This window comes from Nematocida displodere, assembly GCF_001642395.1.
Source record: "Nematocida displodere strain JUm2807 chromosome Unknown 2, whole genome shotgun sequence".
Lineage (NCBI taxonomy): Eukaryota > Fungi > Microsporidia > Nematocida > Nematocida displodere.
The window spans coordinates 376,933-389,621 of NW_027138156.1; the positions used below are offsets into that span (position 1 = coordinate 376,933).

Sequence of the window (12,689 nt, forward strand, 5' to 3'; positions counted from 1 at the left end):
CCCGTTGCGCACCGTTGCGTGGGTACCTCACATCTCAAAAAACCTTCTCTTTTTATAGCAGGTGGAAGCTTATGTGATTGGCTCAGGTGCTGTGCTGCCTGTCAGGTCACCCAGCCCATAGACCGGCCCAAAAGCCCGAGCACAATATTTTTATGGTTCTTTCTCTTATTGGCGTAGGACTGGAGCCAGAGGACATAACCCTGAAAGGACTGAGGCTAGCTAGAGAGTGTGAGACCGTTTACTTAGAGAAGTACACAAGCATAGTAATGGATGACCAGGAGATTGAACGAGTGGTTGGCAAAAAGATAGAGCTGGCCTACAGAGAGGACATTGAAGGCGTGGGAGACGCCGAAGCAAGAATCATAACCGAGGCTAAACAGAAGCACGTTGGCCTACTGGTGGTAGGCACGCCCCTGTTTGCAACCACGCACACTGAGCTAATGATTAGGGCCCAGGAGTTGGGTATAGAGGTAAACATCGTTCACAACGCCTCAATTCAGAGCGTGGTTGGCTGCTGCGGCTTCAATTCGTACAGCTTTGGGCGGACTGTTTCGATTCCTTTTTTCCTTGAAGGGTGGAGGCCTTACGACTTCTTTAGGAACATAATGAGCAACTTTGACTCGGGCCTTCACACCCTCTGCCTCCTAGACATAAAAATTAACGAGCCAACGATAGATACGCTTCTGGGACGGGAGAACAAGAGGTACAACCGCTTCATGACGATTAACGAAGCTATTTCCCAACTAAACGAGGCAGCAGCCCACCACCACTCAGATATGCTGGCAACACAAAAGATTGTGGCCGTTGAAAGGCTTGGGCTGCCAACTGAAAGGTTTGCGTACGGCACCGCAGAAGAGCTGGGAGGCGCCGCCTATGGGCCTCCGCTCCACTCCATTATTGTTCCCTCGGGCAAAGGCAACGCCATGGAGAGGGAGTGCTTGGAAAGGTTCTTTCAGTCGTACCAGACGCCCTAGGACCCCGCTACCACGGCCATCGGATAAATAAAAAACAAAAAGATGCTTTCACCAGGGCTCGAACCTGGGGCCTTCGGGTTATTAGTCCGATGCTCTAACCAACTGAGCTATGAAAGCACATCTGTTAAATGTTCTGGTGCCAGAGAGGGTTGTCTGTGGGTGGGCTGGTGTCTGCTGGCTGGAAAGTGAGCAATAGTTTTATTTGCTAATTTTGGAGTTTTACTTTTCGGGAATGGTGCAAAACAGAAGACTGGTAACCAGCGCGCTGCCGTACGTAAACAATCTCCCACACCTGGGAAACATTGTTGGCTCTCTCCTTGGGGGAGACGTTTTTACGCGGTTTTCAAGAATGAGAGGGTTCGATGTAACCTTTATTTGCGGAACGGACGAGTATGGAACAGCCTCTGAAATTAGCGCCGACCAAAACAACACGTCGCCAAAGGAGCTCTGCACCAAAAACAGCCAAAAGCACAAAGAGGTTTACGACTGGTTCAGAATTGAGTGCGACAACTTTGGCAGAACCTCCACCCCAGCACACACAGCTATGACCCAAAAGCTGTTTTTGGAGATGTGGAACAATGGACACTTTGAAGAAAAAACGGAGCTAAGGTTCTTCTGTGAGACGTGCAACATGTTTCTTGCCGATAGGTACGTTAATGGCACCTGCGCCCTCTGCAACTCGCCACACGCGAGAGGAGACCAGTGCGACGGCTGCGGGGCTGTTCTCTCCATGAACGAAATCAAGGACACGCGGTGCTCCACCTGCTCTGCGCCGCCAGGGCAGAGAGAAACCGTCCATCTTTTTTACAAGCTTGAAGACTTTCAGGCACAGATCAGTGAAAAAATTAGCGAGTATGCTCCACTGTGGACCAATGCTGCAAAAGGTGTTGCTTTTGACTGGCAGAGCAAAGAACTCCACTCTCGATGCATTTCTCGGGACCTGAAGTATCGGTGGGGGGTGCCCATTCCGCTCAAAGGGTACGAAGGCAAGGTGCTCTATGTCTGGTTTGATGCGCCAATTGGGTACATCACCTTTACAGATGAAATAGGCCGGGGCGAGTGGTGGACCGATCCAAGCACGGACCTTTATGAGTTTATGGGGAAAGACAACGTCTTCTTCCACAGCGTCTTCTTCCCCGCGCTGCTTCTGGGAACAAACTCCACATACAACTACCCAAAAATCATCTCGTCAACGCACTACCTGATGTATGAGGGCGGCAAGTTCAGCAAGTCACAGAACAGAGGCATCTTTGGGCACAACCTTCTCAACGACCAGATAGGTCCAGAGGGTGTGTGGAGGTTCCATCTGATGAAATCGCGACCAGAAAAGAATGACTCAGACTTTTCCTGGGTTGATTTTGCAGAAACGGTCAATGCCGTTCTAATCAACACCATTGGAAACTTTTGCAACCGGGTTCTTTCCTACATAGCCAAGCGAATGGATAGAACGCTGGTGGGAAGCAACATGTCAGAGGAGGTGGAGAGCCTAGTCAATGGGCACCTGAAGGAGTACATCGCGCACATGGAGCGCACAGACATTCGGCCAGCCGTTCAAAAAATAACGGAAATATCCCAATTAGGAAATGGGTATGTTCAGCAAGCATTTGCCGAAAAAGCATCGCCCGAAAAAATGAAAGAAAGAATGTCAACGGCTGCAAACATTGTTCTTCTTATCTCCCGCATCCTCTACCCGATTACTCCAACCGAGGCCACCAAGCTCCACCAGATGATCACTGGATCGGCTGAAATAAGCCTTCGGGACACTTTCACCTGCGACCTTCCAGAAGGGCACCGCATCAATGAGCCAGAACTGCTGTTCAAGCCACTCACCAACGAGCAAATCATCAACATCAAAAAACTTTGCATCAATGAGTGTCCGTTTGTGCTCAAAAACTAACCGGACCAGACGCCGTGGCCTAGCCTGACACAAACTCCGAACACAATAAAAGTATTCCCAAGCCTCCCTGCCCCAGCCCCAACCCTGACCAACCCTGAAACCACAATCTTTTTATATTTGTAAAATTTTTAACCCATATATACATGGTACATAAGCTAGAGAAGTTTTCCCAACGTTCCCTCCTATCAAAGGCATGCGGAATGATTTCGCGTGTTATCCTTGGACAAATTGAGGAGGAAGATGCTATTCTTCTTTTAAATAAAGTTCCTTTCTCAGAAGAGAAGATGGATGTCTATGAAAATGAAGTATACCAAGAAAATGACATTTACACGAACGGTGTCATTGAGGTGAAGGAAAAAGTCAAGTACATGCTTATACACCCCGCCACCCCCTTCCACATCAAAAAGTACACCCACTCAACCAAAGTCATGATCAAAGAAAGTGCTGAGACCTACAAAACCAAAACCCTTCCACAAGCGCTTGCGCTGGGGCCAAGCTGCCACTGGGTAGACAACATCATGACTGCCTGTGAGAATGACCCTCTTACACAGAACACGAGCCATGGTGAACAAATTCTTCATAACGATCCTGAGTTTGTGGTTATCCCAGACTCTAAATGGGATAGAACGTCGTTAGACACTCTCTACCTGCTTGTTCTTTTCAAAGACCCCTTAGTTTACACCGTTCGAGAGCTCAGAGACACCCACATCCCCATGCTCACCCGGATCCAAGCCTCAGTGGCTGAAGTACTGCGTCTCTACAGCACAGACATTGCCGAAACCAAGCTTTACTTCCACTACTACCCGACTTTCTTTAGGGCCCACATCCATGTGTCTTCGCTCAAGATGTCGTGGCCAGGAGAGTTACTTGGAGCATCTTTACTTCTTCACGATGTCATTGCCAACCTTGAGCTAAGCACCACCTACTACCAGGACAGGACCCTTGAAATACCTCTTTCACATGCGTCATACCTCTACAACATTTTCTCAGATGCACCGGGCAAGGACTGCTAGCTGAGCCATCAACTGGCAATCCCGAACCGTTTGCGGTACTCGCGGTGCGTGGTACTCGAAAACCCGAAAACCTGAACAACGCCTAATAAAAAATCTTGGTTATTTATTGTACTGCCCCACAGCACTACTGGTAGTATGCAAAAGAAGTACTGGCATAGAAAGGAGGCGTTTCTGCACTGACACTACCAGTGCCTGTTATTCTTAGATGCATGCCCTTGACACTTTCAGATGTGAGATAAATCTTTGAAATGTCGGTGATGATAGTGCTCTCAATGTACCTCTGCATGGGCCGGGCACCGTACTCTGGGGTGTATGCACTGGCGATAATTGCTTCTACCGCTGGATCGTCAAGAGAAACAGACATTCGCTCTTTTGCTAGTCTTTGGTTGATACCCCCGATGTAGATAGAAATAATATCTTTCAGGTTCTCATAGTCAAGAGGGTTGAATATTTCTATTCCATCGAGCCGGTTGATGAACTCTGGCGGGAAGAAGTTCTTGGCTGCCTCCAGGGTTCTTTCTTTGCTCTCCCCGCCAATGATCGCACCTGAACCTAAATTTGAGGTCATTAAAACAACGGTGTTGGTAAAGTCAATGGTGCGCCCGTGTCCATCGGTAAGTCTTCCTTCGTCTAGTATCTGAAGAAAGATGTTCGCCACTCTCTTATGCGCCTTTTCTATCTCGTCAATCAGAATGATGGAGTACGGCCTATTTCTTACTTTTTCTGTCAGGTACCCGCCCGTTTCATAGCCAATGTACCCTGGAGGCGCTCCAATGAGCCTGCTAACCGAGTGCTCCTCCAGGTACTCGCTCATGTCCAAGCGAATCAGGGCGGCTTCATCGTCAAACATTTCAAAGGCCAGGGACTTAGCTAGCTGGGTCTTTCCAACGCCTGTAGGCCCCAGAAAGAGGAAGGATCCAATTGGCCGGTTGGTTCGCGCAAATCCAGCCCTTGAGCGGATGATCGCATCTGTGAGGGCCTTGATTGCTTCTGTCTGCCCAATCACGCGGTGGTTGAGCCTTTCTTCCATTTGCAGGAGCTTGGTGTTCTCTGAGACGGTGAGTCTTTTGGCAGGTATGCCCGTTATGTTGGAAACAACGGTGGCAATATGTTCGGGACGGATGCAAATTTTTTGATCATCTGCCCCAAGAAGTGATACCTCTTTTTCAATTTCAGGTATGGCAAATTCTTGAATGTCGTAGGCCAGGGTGTGGTTCTTATCCCTCTGTGCATTGAGCAGTTTGGTTTTTAGCGCTTCTAGCTTGGTTTTCAGCTTTCGTCTTTTAACAATGTGCTCCATTCTCTCGCCATACTCTTTTTCAATCGGTGCTATGCTCTCTTTCAGCCTTTTTATCTTCCGGTCAACCTTTTCAAGTCTTTGCTCGTTGTTTACCTCGGTGTCCCTCTGCTGGTCCGACTGAATGGCGGTTTTTTCCAGCTCTGCCGCCCAAATCTTTGACTTGATGCTTAGAACCTCGGCTGGCTCGCTCTCAAGCGCCACCTTAACCGAGGCACATGCTGCATCAAGTAGGGTAATCGCGGTATCTGGCATGTGTCCCCCGGTGAGGTACCTGTCCCCCATCTCTGCAGCACACTCCAGCGTTTCATTAAGAATGTTGAGCCCGTGGAATGACTCAAACCTTTCCCTAAGACCCCGGAGAATCGTAACGGTATCTTCAACTGATGGCTCAAGCACGTTAATGGAGACAAACCTTCTTTCAAAAGCTGGGTCTTTTTCAATGTACTCCTTGTACTCCTTGCAGGTGGTGGCCCCAATGCACCGAATAGCCCCCGAGGCTAGACCTGGCTTGAGAAGGTTGGCTGCGTTCATGGCCCCTGAGCTTTTCCCTGCCCCAAGCACCATGTGTATCTCATCGATGAACAGAATAATCTTTCTCTGGGAGTCTTCGGCCTCTTTGATAAGCGTTTTCATCCTTTCTTCAAACTGTCCCTGGTACATGGCGCCTGCAACCAGTGCCCCAAGGTCAACGCTGTACAGCTTACAGTCGGTGAGCCCCGGGGCCTGGTTTGAGGCAATTAGCTGGGCTATGCCATTGGCAATTGCTGTTTTTCCTACGCCTGGCTCGCCCAGAAGCATGGCGTTTGATTTGATTTTTTTAGTCAGGACTTCTATAACGGTTCTTATCTCCTTATCTCTCCCAATCACTGGATCAAAAATCCCTTCTCGCGCCTGCTGAACCATGTCAACGGCAAAGTCTTCAATTCCTGGTTTGTCCCTTTCCTCTTTTGCTTCGATTTTACTTGTTATTCCTGAGATGTCTTCTCCCTCCAGGGCCTCTCTGACCGCGTTGTTCTTCAGTGCCGCATAAAGCAGGTGAATTTGCTCGATTTCGGTGTTTTCCTTTTTGGCAAGGTGCTGGGCCACTGTGAAGATGCTTTGTAGCTCCGTAGCGTTTGGGGAAGGTTCAATGTTTCTTCCAGCCTTGGGCTGGTTGCCCAGATAGCTTTCAAGCTTTTCCTCCAGCCTCTTTTGAGCATCTCGCAGGGCCTTAGTGATTTTCGGGTCCTTGGATTGGATAAGAGCAAGAAGCACGTGTGCTGGATCAATGGTGTATGCTCTTCTTTCTTTTGCTATCTTGGCTGCTTCTTGTATAGTTTTGTTCAGCTCCTGTGAGTTCAGTCCTTGTCCAAAAGTCATTATTTTCCTTTTCCCAAAGACTTATATACCCAAAAGCTTCCAGATAGTTCCATTTTGGACCAGAGAAGTTTCTGGGTTTTTTGGGGTGGTACGGTGCTGTGTGGTGTGGTCCGGTGCATTGCGGTACGGTGCTGTGTGGTACGGTGCGGTGCAGGGTGGAACGTGGCCCAAACACATTCTGTATTTTATTTTATTTCTGTTAGCGTTGTATGAAAAACTGCACACTTCCCGGAGATATTTTCTCGGTTGAAACGCTCAGCTACCTGGTAGTGATGCTCATTGACGGAAGAGTCTGTAAAGTGGAAAACGAGAACGTTGCTGAACTCTTCAACCTTGAAGATAACATCAAACACACACACAGACACGAAAACACCATCTACATAGCTACCTCTTCAACCCTGTTTTCGCTGGTAGGAGAGGAGCTTAAGCCGCTGCATAAGCTAGACCTGTCACAAATCTCTGCAATGGCCACCTCCAAGTGCGGGTCTAACCTCTGCATTGGCCACCACGATGGAAAGATCACCGTTATAACCCCAAATGAGACGTACACCTACCAGGAGCACGAAGACTCAATCATAGGCCTGGTTATTAGAAGCAACAGGATCTATTCAGCGAGCGAAGATGGGATTATCAACAAAACAGTCCTTCTACAAAAAGAGGCCAAAGATACCTACGCGATCAACAAAGTGATCAAGTACATTGGCGACCATTTTGGCCAAATCATGATCATTGACCTGGGCGGTTCCATCTACACGCTTAACACAGCCATTAATGACCTGACCCGAACAAAAAAAGTCGTTAAAAAAGTTTATAACGTTTTTTTGCTTGGCGGTACTATCTATACAACCTACAGAAATGAACTTTTCCAGATTCTTTCCCTATCTGAAGCAGCAAAAATGGAAGTGCCTGAGCTAAGAATCGATGGGCTTTTCAAGTACCAGGGAACCATTTACCCCTTTGTTAGAAACATGCTCAGGAACTGGGCCGAGGAAACGGTTCCCAATGAGCTTGAAGAGTTTTTTGAGGACCTCTAGGTTGGGGACCGTAAGCTAAACTCTAAACAAAACTCTAAAAAATCTTTCAATGAAGGGAGCATGGATAGCAAGCCTGGTCAGTGCGCTCGGTGATAAGCTGGGAGAGCCGTGGATTGAAGTAGGCGCGTGCATAATGAACAACGACATTGGAACACAAACCACCGCCTCAGTCCTTGAAGACCTCTCCACCACGCCTTTTAACCAGAGGGTCTACGACATTGGCACCGCCCGGTCGGCCTGCCATACCTACATCTGCCAAATCCTGGTCATTGAGGACGCCTCCATTGAAGAACCTGAAATCATCATCAGAGATACCTGCTGGGCCATTGCAGCCATTCTAACCACCGAGGCCCTGGAGGACATACGCAGCCAGGGCATTAGCCTGGGGGTGGTGGAAATGCAGTTTGACTTTATTCGGGTCAATCGAGGATATTTTGCCTTTGACCCGGTAGCTAAGAGATTTCTTTTCTACATCCAGGGCCTCACCTACAAGGGAGACAGTGCAGCTAACTCAACGAGATTCAACGAATCAAGCACGCCCAAAGACATCAACCAAAAGAAGAGTCTTCAGAGGCTAGGGGCAGAAATTAGCAGCAGACTCAGCCAAGTCAAACAGGCACCCTCGCCCGCCCAGTTCCTAGATGCGCTAAAGCAGTACCTGAACCGAACAGACCCCGATCAAGACTTTCAGGTACCACTCCAGGTTTTAGAGGGTCAGGTTTTAGAGGGTCAGGTTCTAGAGGACCATGTTTTAGAGGGTCAGGTTTTAGAGGACCATGTTTTAGCAGACCATGTTTTAGCAGACCATGTTTTAGAGGACCAGGACCAGGACCAGGACCTAGCCCTAGCACCTGCCCCGAGCCAAGAAAACACTGCTCCAATACCCGAACCTACCACCAACAGCACCACGACCCACAAAACAGACTTTACCACCAACCACCACAACCACGACGACCACCACAACCACGATGACCACCACAACCCGAACCTGAACCCGAACGACACCCAGACCCTAACCCTAACCCCCATTCCAAAGCGTTGTATGGAGATCCCTGGGTATGGGGACATGTCTGGGTATGTGAACGTAGATGGGGGTGTACCCGAGAACTCGCTTACTCTAATGGAGCAAATACAACTGAACGAGTTCCCCACCCAGCCCCAGGACGACTACCTGCTAAGCACAAACTCTGAAATATCACCACCAGAGGAAATGTCAGATACAGAGGTCAATGAAATGATTACAGAATCAATGTTCCTGCAGAGCCAGGACCCTTCAGTGCACAGCACCCCCATGAAAATATCTCAGTTTCTAGAAAAGTTCCCAAAATAAACAGTTTTTATTGTGTGTGGTAGTGGTGTATTAGTAGTGGTGTGGGGGTAGTAGTGTGGTGTTGTGTGTATTGGTAGTGGTATGGGGGTAGTAGTGGTGTGGAGTGGGGCAGGACCCTAAGCCGGGACATTGCCGCTGTTCTCTGTTTTCAGACACTTGCGACAGACATAGTTGACCGTTAAGGCACTGTCCTCCTGAATGTCTTTCGTCTGAAAGACCACGTGCTGTGTGCCCCGGCACCTATGACACACCCGCGTGCTAATTCTTCTTAAGGTCGGGTCGTTAGCAATGTCCTTGGCTGCCGAGCTAAGTCTGACTTTGGAAACGGTGTCTTTGTAATTGACGGTGTAAACAACGGGGCTGCTGGCCTCTTCAAAGTGCTCACAGTTCCTGCAGGCAAGGTAGAGCATCTTTTCTTGCTTGTCCTCTTTTGGGTAGAGCATGTTGTTGCACTCTCTGCAGAACTGCTTTGTTTCTTCACGAGACATAAAAAAATTGCTACCTCCTCCTTGGCCTTGTCTCTCGCTTGTCCTTCTCCCAGCGCCGGGGCTTGGTGTACTCCTCCCTCAGCTTTTTCTGCTTTTGGATGTACTCCCTCCAGGTCGTTTCGTTAAACCCATAGTTAAAGTAGTCGGTGATGTCCTCCCCAGGCTTCTTCCACGGCTTGTCTTGGAGAGTGTCACAGTCAATCCCGTGGGCATCAAGGAGCTCTGTGGCCTCTGGGGGCGCTTCCTGTTCATCGTTCAGTGTGATCTCAAAGTCTTCGCTTGAGTCTCTCTCCTCCTCTATGTAGGCTCCCTGCATAAAAAAATCCGAGAATCGTTTATTTCATCATCGATATCTGAGCAGAGAAACGGTGTTGTTCCTCTTCCAGCAGGCGTTCCTGGAGCCTCCAATGGTCTTGTTGAATCTTCGTCCCTTGCCTAGGCCTCTGCTCTTTTTAGTGGCCGAGGTAAGCCCTCTGCACTCACGGTGCTTCATCTTGTTGCTGCAGATCCAGTTAAGCCTGGAGTCTTTTCTAACGCCACTGGCCATTGGGTCAACCAGGATGGTTTCAAAGTATTTGTAGGTTGCATCTTGTCCGACCCAGTAGGAGTTGAGAACTCTTAAGCTGCCAAACTTTTTACCAACGCGGATTTCAGCGAGGGCTTGAAGACTTTTCTTGGCTTTTTGCTGGTGGATGCCGTGGTTGACGGGCTTTCCGTTAACCTTGCCTTTGCGGGCAAGCTTTCTTCGTCCTCCTCTTCTGATTCTAACTCTGTATACGACAATGCCTGGCTTGGCAACGTACCCAAGCTTTCTAGCCTTGTCGGGGTAGGTGGGTCTTTCTGCTTTGTGAACAAAGTTCCTTTGTCTGTACTCCCAGCATCTGATTCTGAGAAGGTATCTCATTACATCAGACTGCTTGTGTCTGTGGATCTGTGCCATGTACTCGTATGCTGACATCTCTTGCTGGGGGTAAAAATAAAAGAATAAAAATTAGACAGTTTGGTTAATTAGTGCCTTTAGATTGCCAAGCTAACTAAATAACTATCCATATATGGGCATATGAATTAAAGAGTTTATATTGCGAAGTAATACATGGGCAAATGTTGGAGGAGATCCAGGCATTTATGTTCCGGAGGAGAAGCATTGAGAGAAGAGACAAGGACTATCTCTGGCAAGTAATTGATGATAGCTCCATCCCGAACCGCGGGCTAGACACCCTCTGCTTTAAGGAGCGCACAGAGAAGATGGCCATAAAAGAGAAGGAGCTAAGAATAGAGACGGAGTTTCGCATTGAGAGCAGCATATGCCCCCGCCAGCTCTTTGACTCCAAGGACTGGCCCGGGGTGCACCTCTCGGAAATTGAGCTAAACCCCGATGGCTTGTTTACCCCTTCAATGCCCGTCCAAAAACCCTCCTTCTCCTATGCCGTGCTAATTAAGAAGGCCCTTGATGAAAGCGAGAAAGGCCTTCTTAGCCTGAGTGAGATCTACAAGTGGATCAAGACAAACTTTCCGTACTACAAGACAGCTGATGCTGCCTGGCAAAACTCAATCAGACACAACCTTTCGCTTAACAAGATGTTTGTTAAGGTAAAGCGTCCAATGAATGATCCAGGGAAGGGTGGCTTCTGGAAAATCAACCCTGAATTTCAGGCTCCGGAAAAGATCAGAAAAAGAGACAAGGAGAATTTCTAGATGTAAATAAAACATTATACTATGGTCGGGGTATGGGTCGGTTGCAGGGTACGGTTGCAGGGTACGGTTACAGGGTACGGTTGCAGGGTATGGGCCGGGGTACAGGACGGGGTACGGGGGCAGTAAGATTTATTCAGAGGGTGGCTGTCTGTGGGGGGGCGGGCCTGAAGAGAGCGAGTAGGATGCTTTTGTCTCGGTGGATCTCTGTGGAAAGGGGAACGCCCCAGCCTTCAAAAATACGCTCAATCATTGTAGGAATGGCTGGTAGGGAAAGGGTGTCATCTGCTGTGGACCACATGACAGGTATCTTAATGATCAGTCTCCCAGTACTCCGTGAGGTGCCATAGGTTGCCTGCAGCCCGAAAAGAGGGAGGATTTTCTGGGTGACAGCTCGCCCCCAGGAGTCGCTGGAAGGCCCAATGTTCTTCCTTTCTAAGTTGTGGAGAACAGTGAGCTTGCTGCCTATTCTCTCGCCTATTCTTTCAAGTGTTTGCTCGTAGTTCTGGGTGTGTCTGTATGCGTACATGCCTGCTGTTGAGAGCAGAGCTCGTATGCCAGAGAGTTTTTTCATCTAATTAAGAAAGTGCTGGGGCTAAGGCTGGGTCTGGGACCAAGACTGGGAGGCTATATCGCTCGTCGGTCCTTCTCTTCGCGAATGAGCTTTTTGAAGAGTTTGAGGGGCTGGTGGCTCTTGGTGAGGGGGAGTGTGAGTGCCTCTTGGTACTCCTCCTCGTCTGCGTAGCCGTACGGAAGCCTTTTGACCCCGTACTTTGGGTTTCGGGTTTCTGTGCCCCTTTCGTTGTAAATAACGTGGGAGATGTTGAAGTCCTTTCTTTTGCGCACCTCAATACCTGTCCGTTTGACGGTTGTGGTGTTGGTTGAGTTGCTTGTGGGCCTAATGCTCTCTCCTCCCCACTCATTCCATCCGGGGACAATGACTTCTTCTTGGGTGGGCATGTCTTTTTCTTTGTGGGTTTCTTTTTCTCTTATAAACTCTTTATCTAAATCAAAGATCTTTTCAACCTGCTCAATTTTTTCCTGGGTGTTTTTTCCGGTAAATGTTACCTGAACGTCAACGGGCCTGGTTGCTAGGACCTCACGAAGCAGTGTTTGTGTGCGGGCTTCTAGTGTGTCGGGTGCTGCTGGGGCGGCTGTAGGTGGCTGGCTGGCGGGATTGGCGTGCTCTGTGGGTGTAGGTGGCTGGCTGGCGGCGCGTTCGGTGGTGGGGGAGAGGGAGGCTTCTGCTCTGAGGGCCATGACGCGCTGCTTGTCCTCCCTTCTTGATTTTCGGTAAGACTTGCTCTTGATCTTCTTTGACCAGGCATTCTTGACGGCAGCCCTTGAAAGCTCAATGCGGTTCTGTCTATGCTCCTTGGCCAGCTCTATCTCCTCCTGGGTGTACCGGATTCTTGCAATGGCGTGCTCAAGCTCTGTTTGGGTTGCCATGTCAAGGATTGGGTTGATTTTTGGCGCTCTCTTTGGCTTGAGGGGCTCTGCGTGGTCTAGTGGCTTCTTTTGGGCCCTGGAGAGGAAGAGTGTCTCTTTTTCTACGAGGTCTTGGCTCTCGGGGATAAGATCGCTTAGCCTAATGTCCATAAA

At 49.0% G+C, this 12,689-nt stretch overlaps 12 protein-coding genes across 12 annotated transcripts; 6 read left to right on the forward strand and 6 right to left on the reverse strand.

The window, feature by feature from the left end:
* Positions 1-152: 152 nt before the first annotated feature.
* On the forward strand, positions 153-974 carry NEDG_00813 (diphthine synthase; the record flags this gene model as incomplete). The annotated part of the gene is made up of 1 exon (XM_067688231.1): positions 153-974. The coding sequence occupies one exon, from the start codon at positions 153-155 to the stop codon at positions 972-974; it is 822 nt and encodes a 273-aa protein (XP_067544328.1).
* Positions 975-1,206: 232 nt separating this feature from the next.
* On the forward strand, positions 1,207-2,871 carry NEDG_00814 (methionyl-tRNA synthetase; the record flags this gene model as incomplete). The annotated part of the gene is made up of 1 exon (XM_067688232.1): positions 1,207-2,871. One exon carries the CDS (start codon positions 1,207-1,209, stop codon positions 2,869-2,871), a length of 1,665 nt encoding a protein of 554 aa, XP_067544329.1.
* A 143-nt stretch (positions 2,872-3,014) lies between these two features.
* On the forward strand, positions 3,015-3,884 carry NEDG_00815 (m7GpppX diphosphatase; the record flags this gene model as incomplete). The annotated part of the gene is made up of 1 exon (XM_067688233.1): positions 3,015-3,884. The coding sequence occupies one exon, from the start codon at positions 3,015-3,017 to the stop codon at positions 3,882-3,884; it is 870 nt and encodes a 289-aa protein (XP_067544330.1).
* A 124-nt stretch (positions 3,885-4,008) lies between these two features.
* Positions 4,009-6,543, reverse strand: NEDG_00816 (ATP-dependent Clp protease ATP-binding subunit ClpB; the record flags this gene model as incomplete). The annotated part of the gene is made up of 1 exon (XM_067688234.1): positions 4,009-6,543. One exon carries the CDS (start codon positions 6,541-6,543, stop codon positions 4,009-4,011), a length of 2,535 nt encoding a protein of 844 aa, XP_067544331.1.
* Positions 6,544-6,752: 209 nt separating this feature from the next.
* NEDG_00817 (uncharacterized protein) lies at positions 6,753-7,577 on the forward strand (the record flags this gene model as incomplete). The annotated part of the gene is made up of 1 exon (XM_067688235.1): positions 6,753-7,577. One exon carries the CDS (start codon positions 6,753-6,755, stop codon positions 7,575-7,577), a length of 825 nt encoding a protein of 274 aa, XP_067544332.1.
* Positions 7,578-7,626: 49 nt separating this feature from the next.
* NEDG_00818 (uncharacterized protein) lies at positions 7,627-8,907 on the forward strand (the record flags this gene model as incomplete). Its single annotated transcript, XM_067688236.1, has 1 exon — positions 7,627-8,907. The coding sequence occupies one exon, from the start codon at positions 7,627-7,629 to the stop codon at positions 8,905-8,907; it is 1,281 nt and encodes a 426-aa protein (XP_067544333.1).
* A 116-nt stretch (positions 8,908-9,023) lies between these two features.
* NEDG_00819 (DNA-directed RNA polymerase II subunit RPB9) lies at positions 9,024-9,395 on the reverse strand (the record flags this gene model as incomplete). The annotated part of the gene is made up of 1 exon (XM_067688237.1): positions 9,024-9,395. The coding sequence occupies one exon, from the start codon at positions 9,393-9,395 to the stop codon at positions 9,024-9,026; it is 372 nt and encodes a 123-aa protein (XP_067544334.1).
* Positions 9,396-9,405: 10 nt separating this feature from the next.
* Positions 9,406-9,711, reverse strand: NEDG_00820 (uncharacterized protein; the record flags this gene model as incomplete). Its single annotated transcript, XM_067688238.1, has 1 exon — positions 9,406-9,711. One exon carries the CDS (start codon positions 9,709-9,711, stop codon positions 9,406-9,408), a length of 306 nt encoding a protein of 101 aa, XP_067544335.1.
* Positions 9,712-9,738: 27 nt separating this feature from the next.
* Positions 9,739-10,353, reverse strand: NEDG_00821 (60S ribosomal protein eL15; the record flags this gene model as incomplete). The annotated part of the gene is made up of 1 exon (XM_067688239.1): positions 9,739-10,353. The coding sequence occupies one exon, from the start codon at positions 10,351-10,353 to the stop codon at positions 9,739-9,741; it is 615 nt and encodes a 204-aa protein (XP_067544336.1).
* A 143-nt stretch (positions 10,354-10,496) lies between these two features.
* On the forward strand, positions 10,497-11,090 carry NEDG_00822 (uncharacterized protein; the record flags this gene model as incomplete). Its single annotated transcript, XM_067688240.1, has 1 exon — positions 10,497-11,090. The coding sequence occupies one exon, from the start codon at positions 10,497-10,499 to the stop codon at positions 11,088-11,090; it is 594 nt and encodes a 197-aa protein (XP_067544337.1).
* A 133-nt stretch (positions 11,091-11,223) lies between these two features.
* Positions 11,224-11,661, reverse strand: NEDG_00823 (uncharacterized protein; the record flags this gene model as incomplete). The annotated part of the gene is made up of 1 exon (XM_067688241.1): positions 11,224-11,661. One exon carries the CDS (start codon positions 11,659-11,661, stop codon positions 11,224-11,226), a length of 438 nt encoding a protein of 145 aa, XP_067544338.1.
* A 53-nt stretch (positions 11,662-11,714) lies between these two features.
* Positions 11,715-12,686, reverse strand: NEDG_00824 (uncharacterized protein; the record flags this gene model as incomplete). Its single annotated transcript, XM_067688242.1, has 1 exon — positions 11,715-12,686. The coding sequence occupies one exon, from the start codon at positions 12,684-12,686 to the stop codon at positions 11,715-11,717; it is 972 nt and encodes a 323-aa protein (XP_067544339.1).
* Positions 12,687-12,689: the final 3 nt, after the last annotated feature.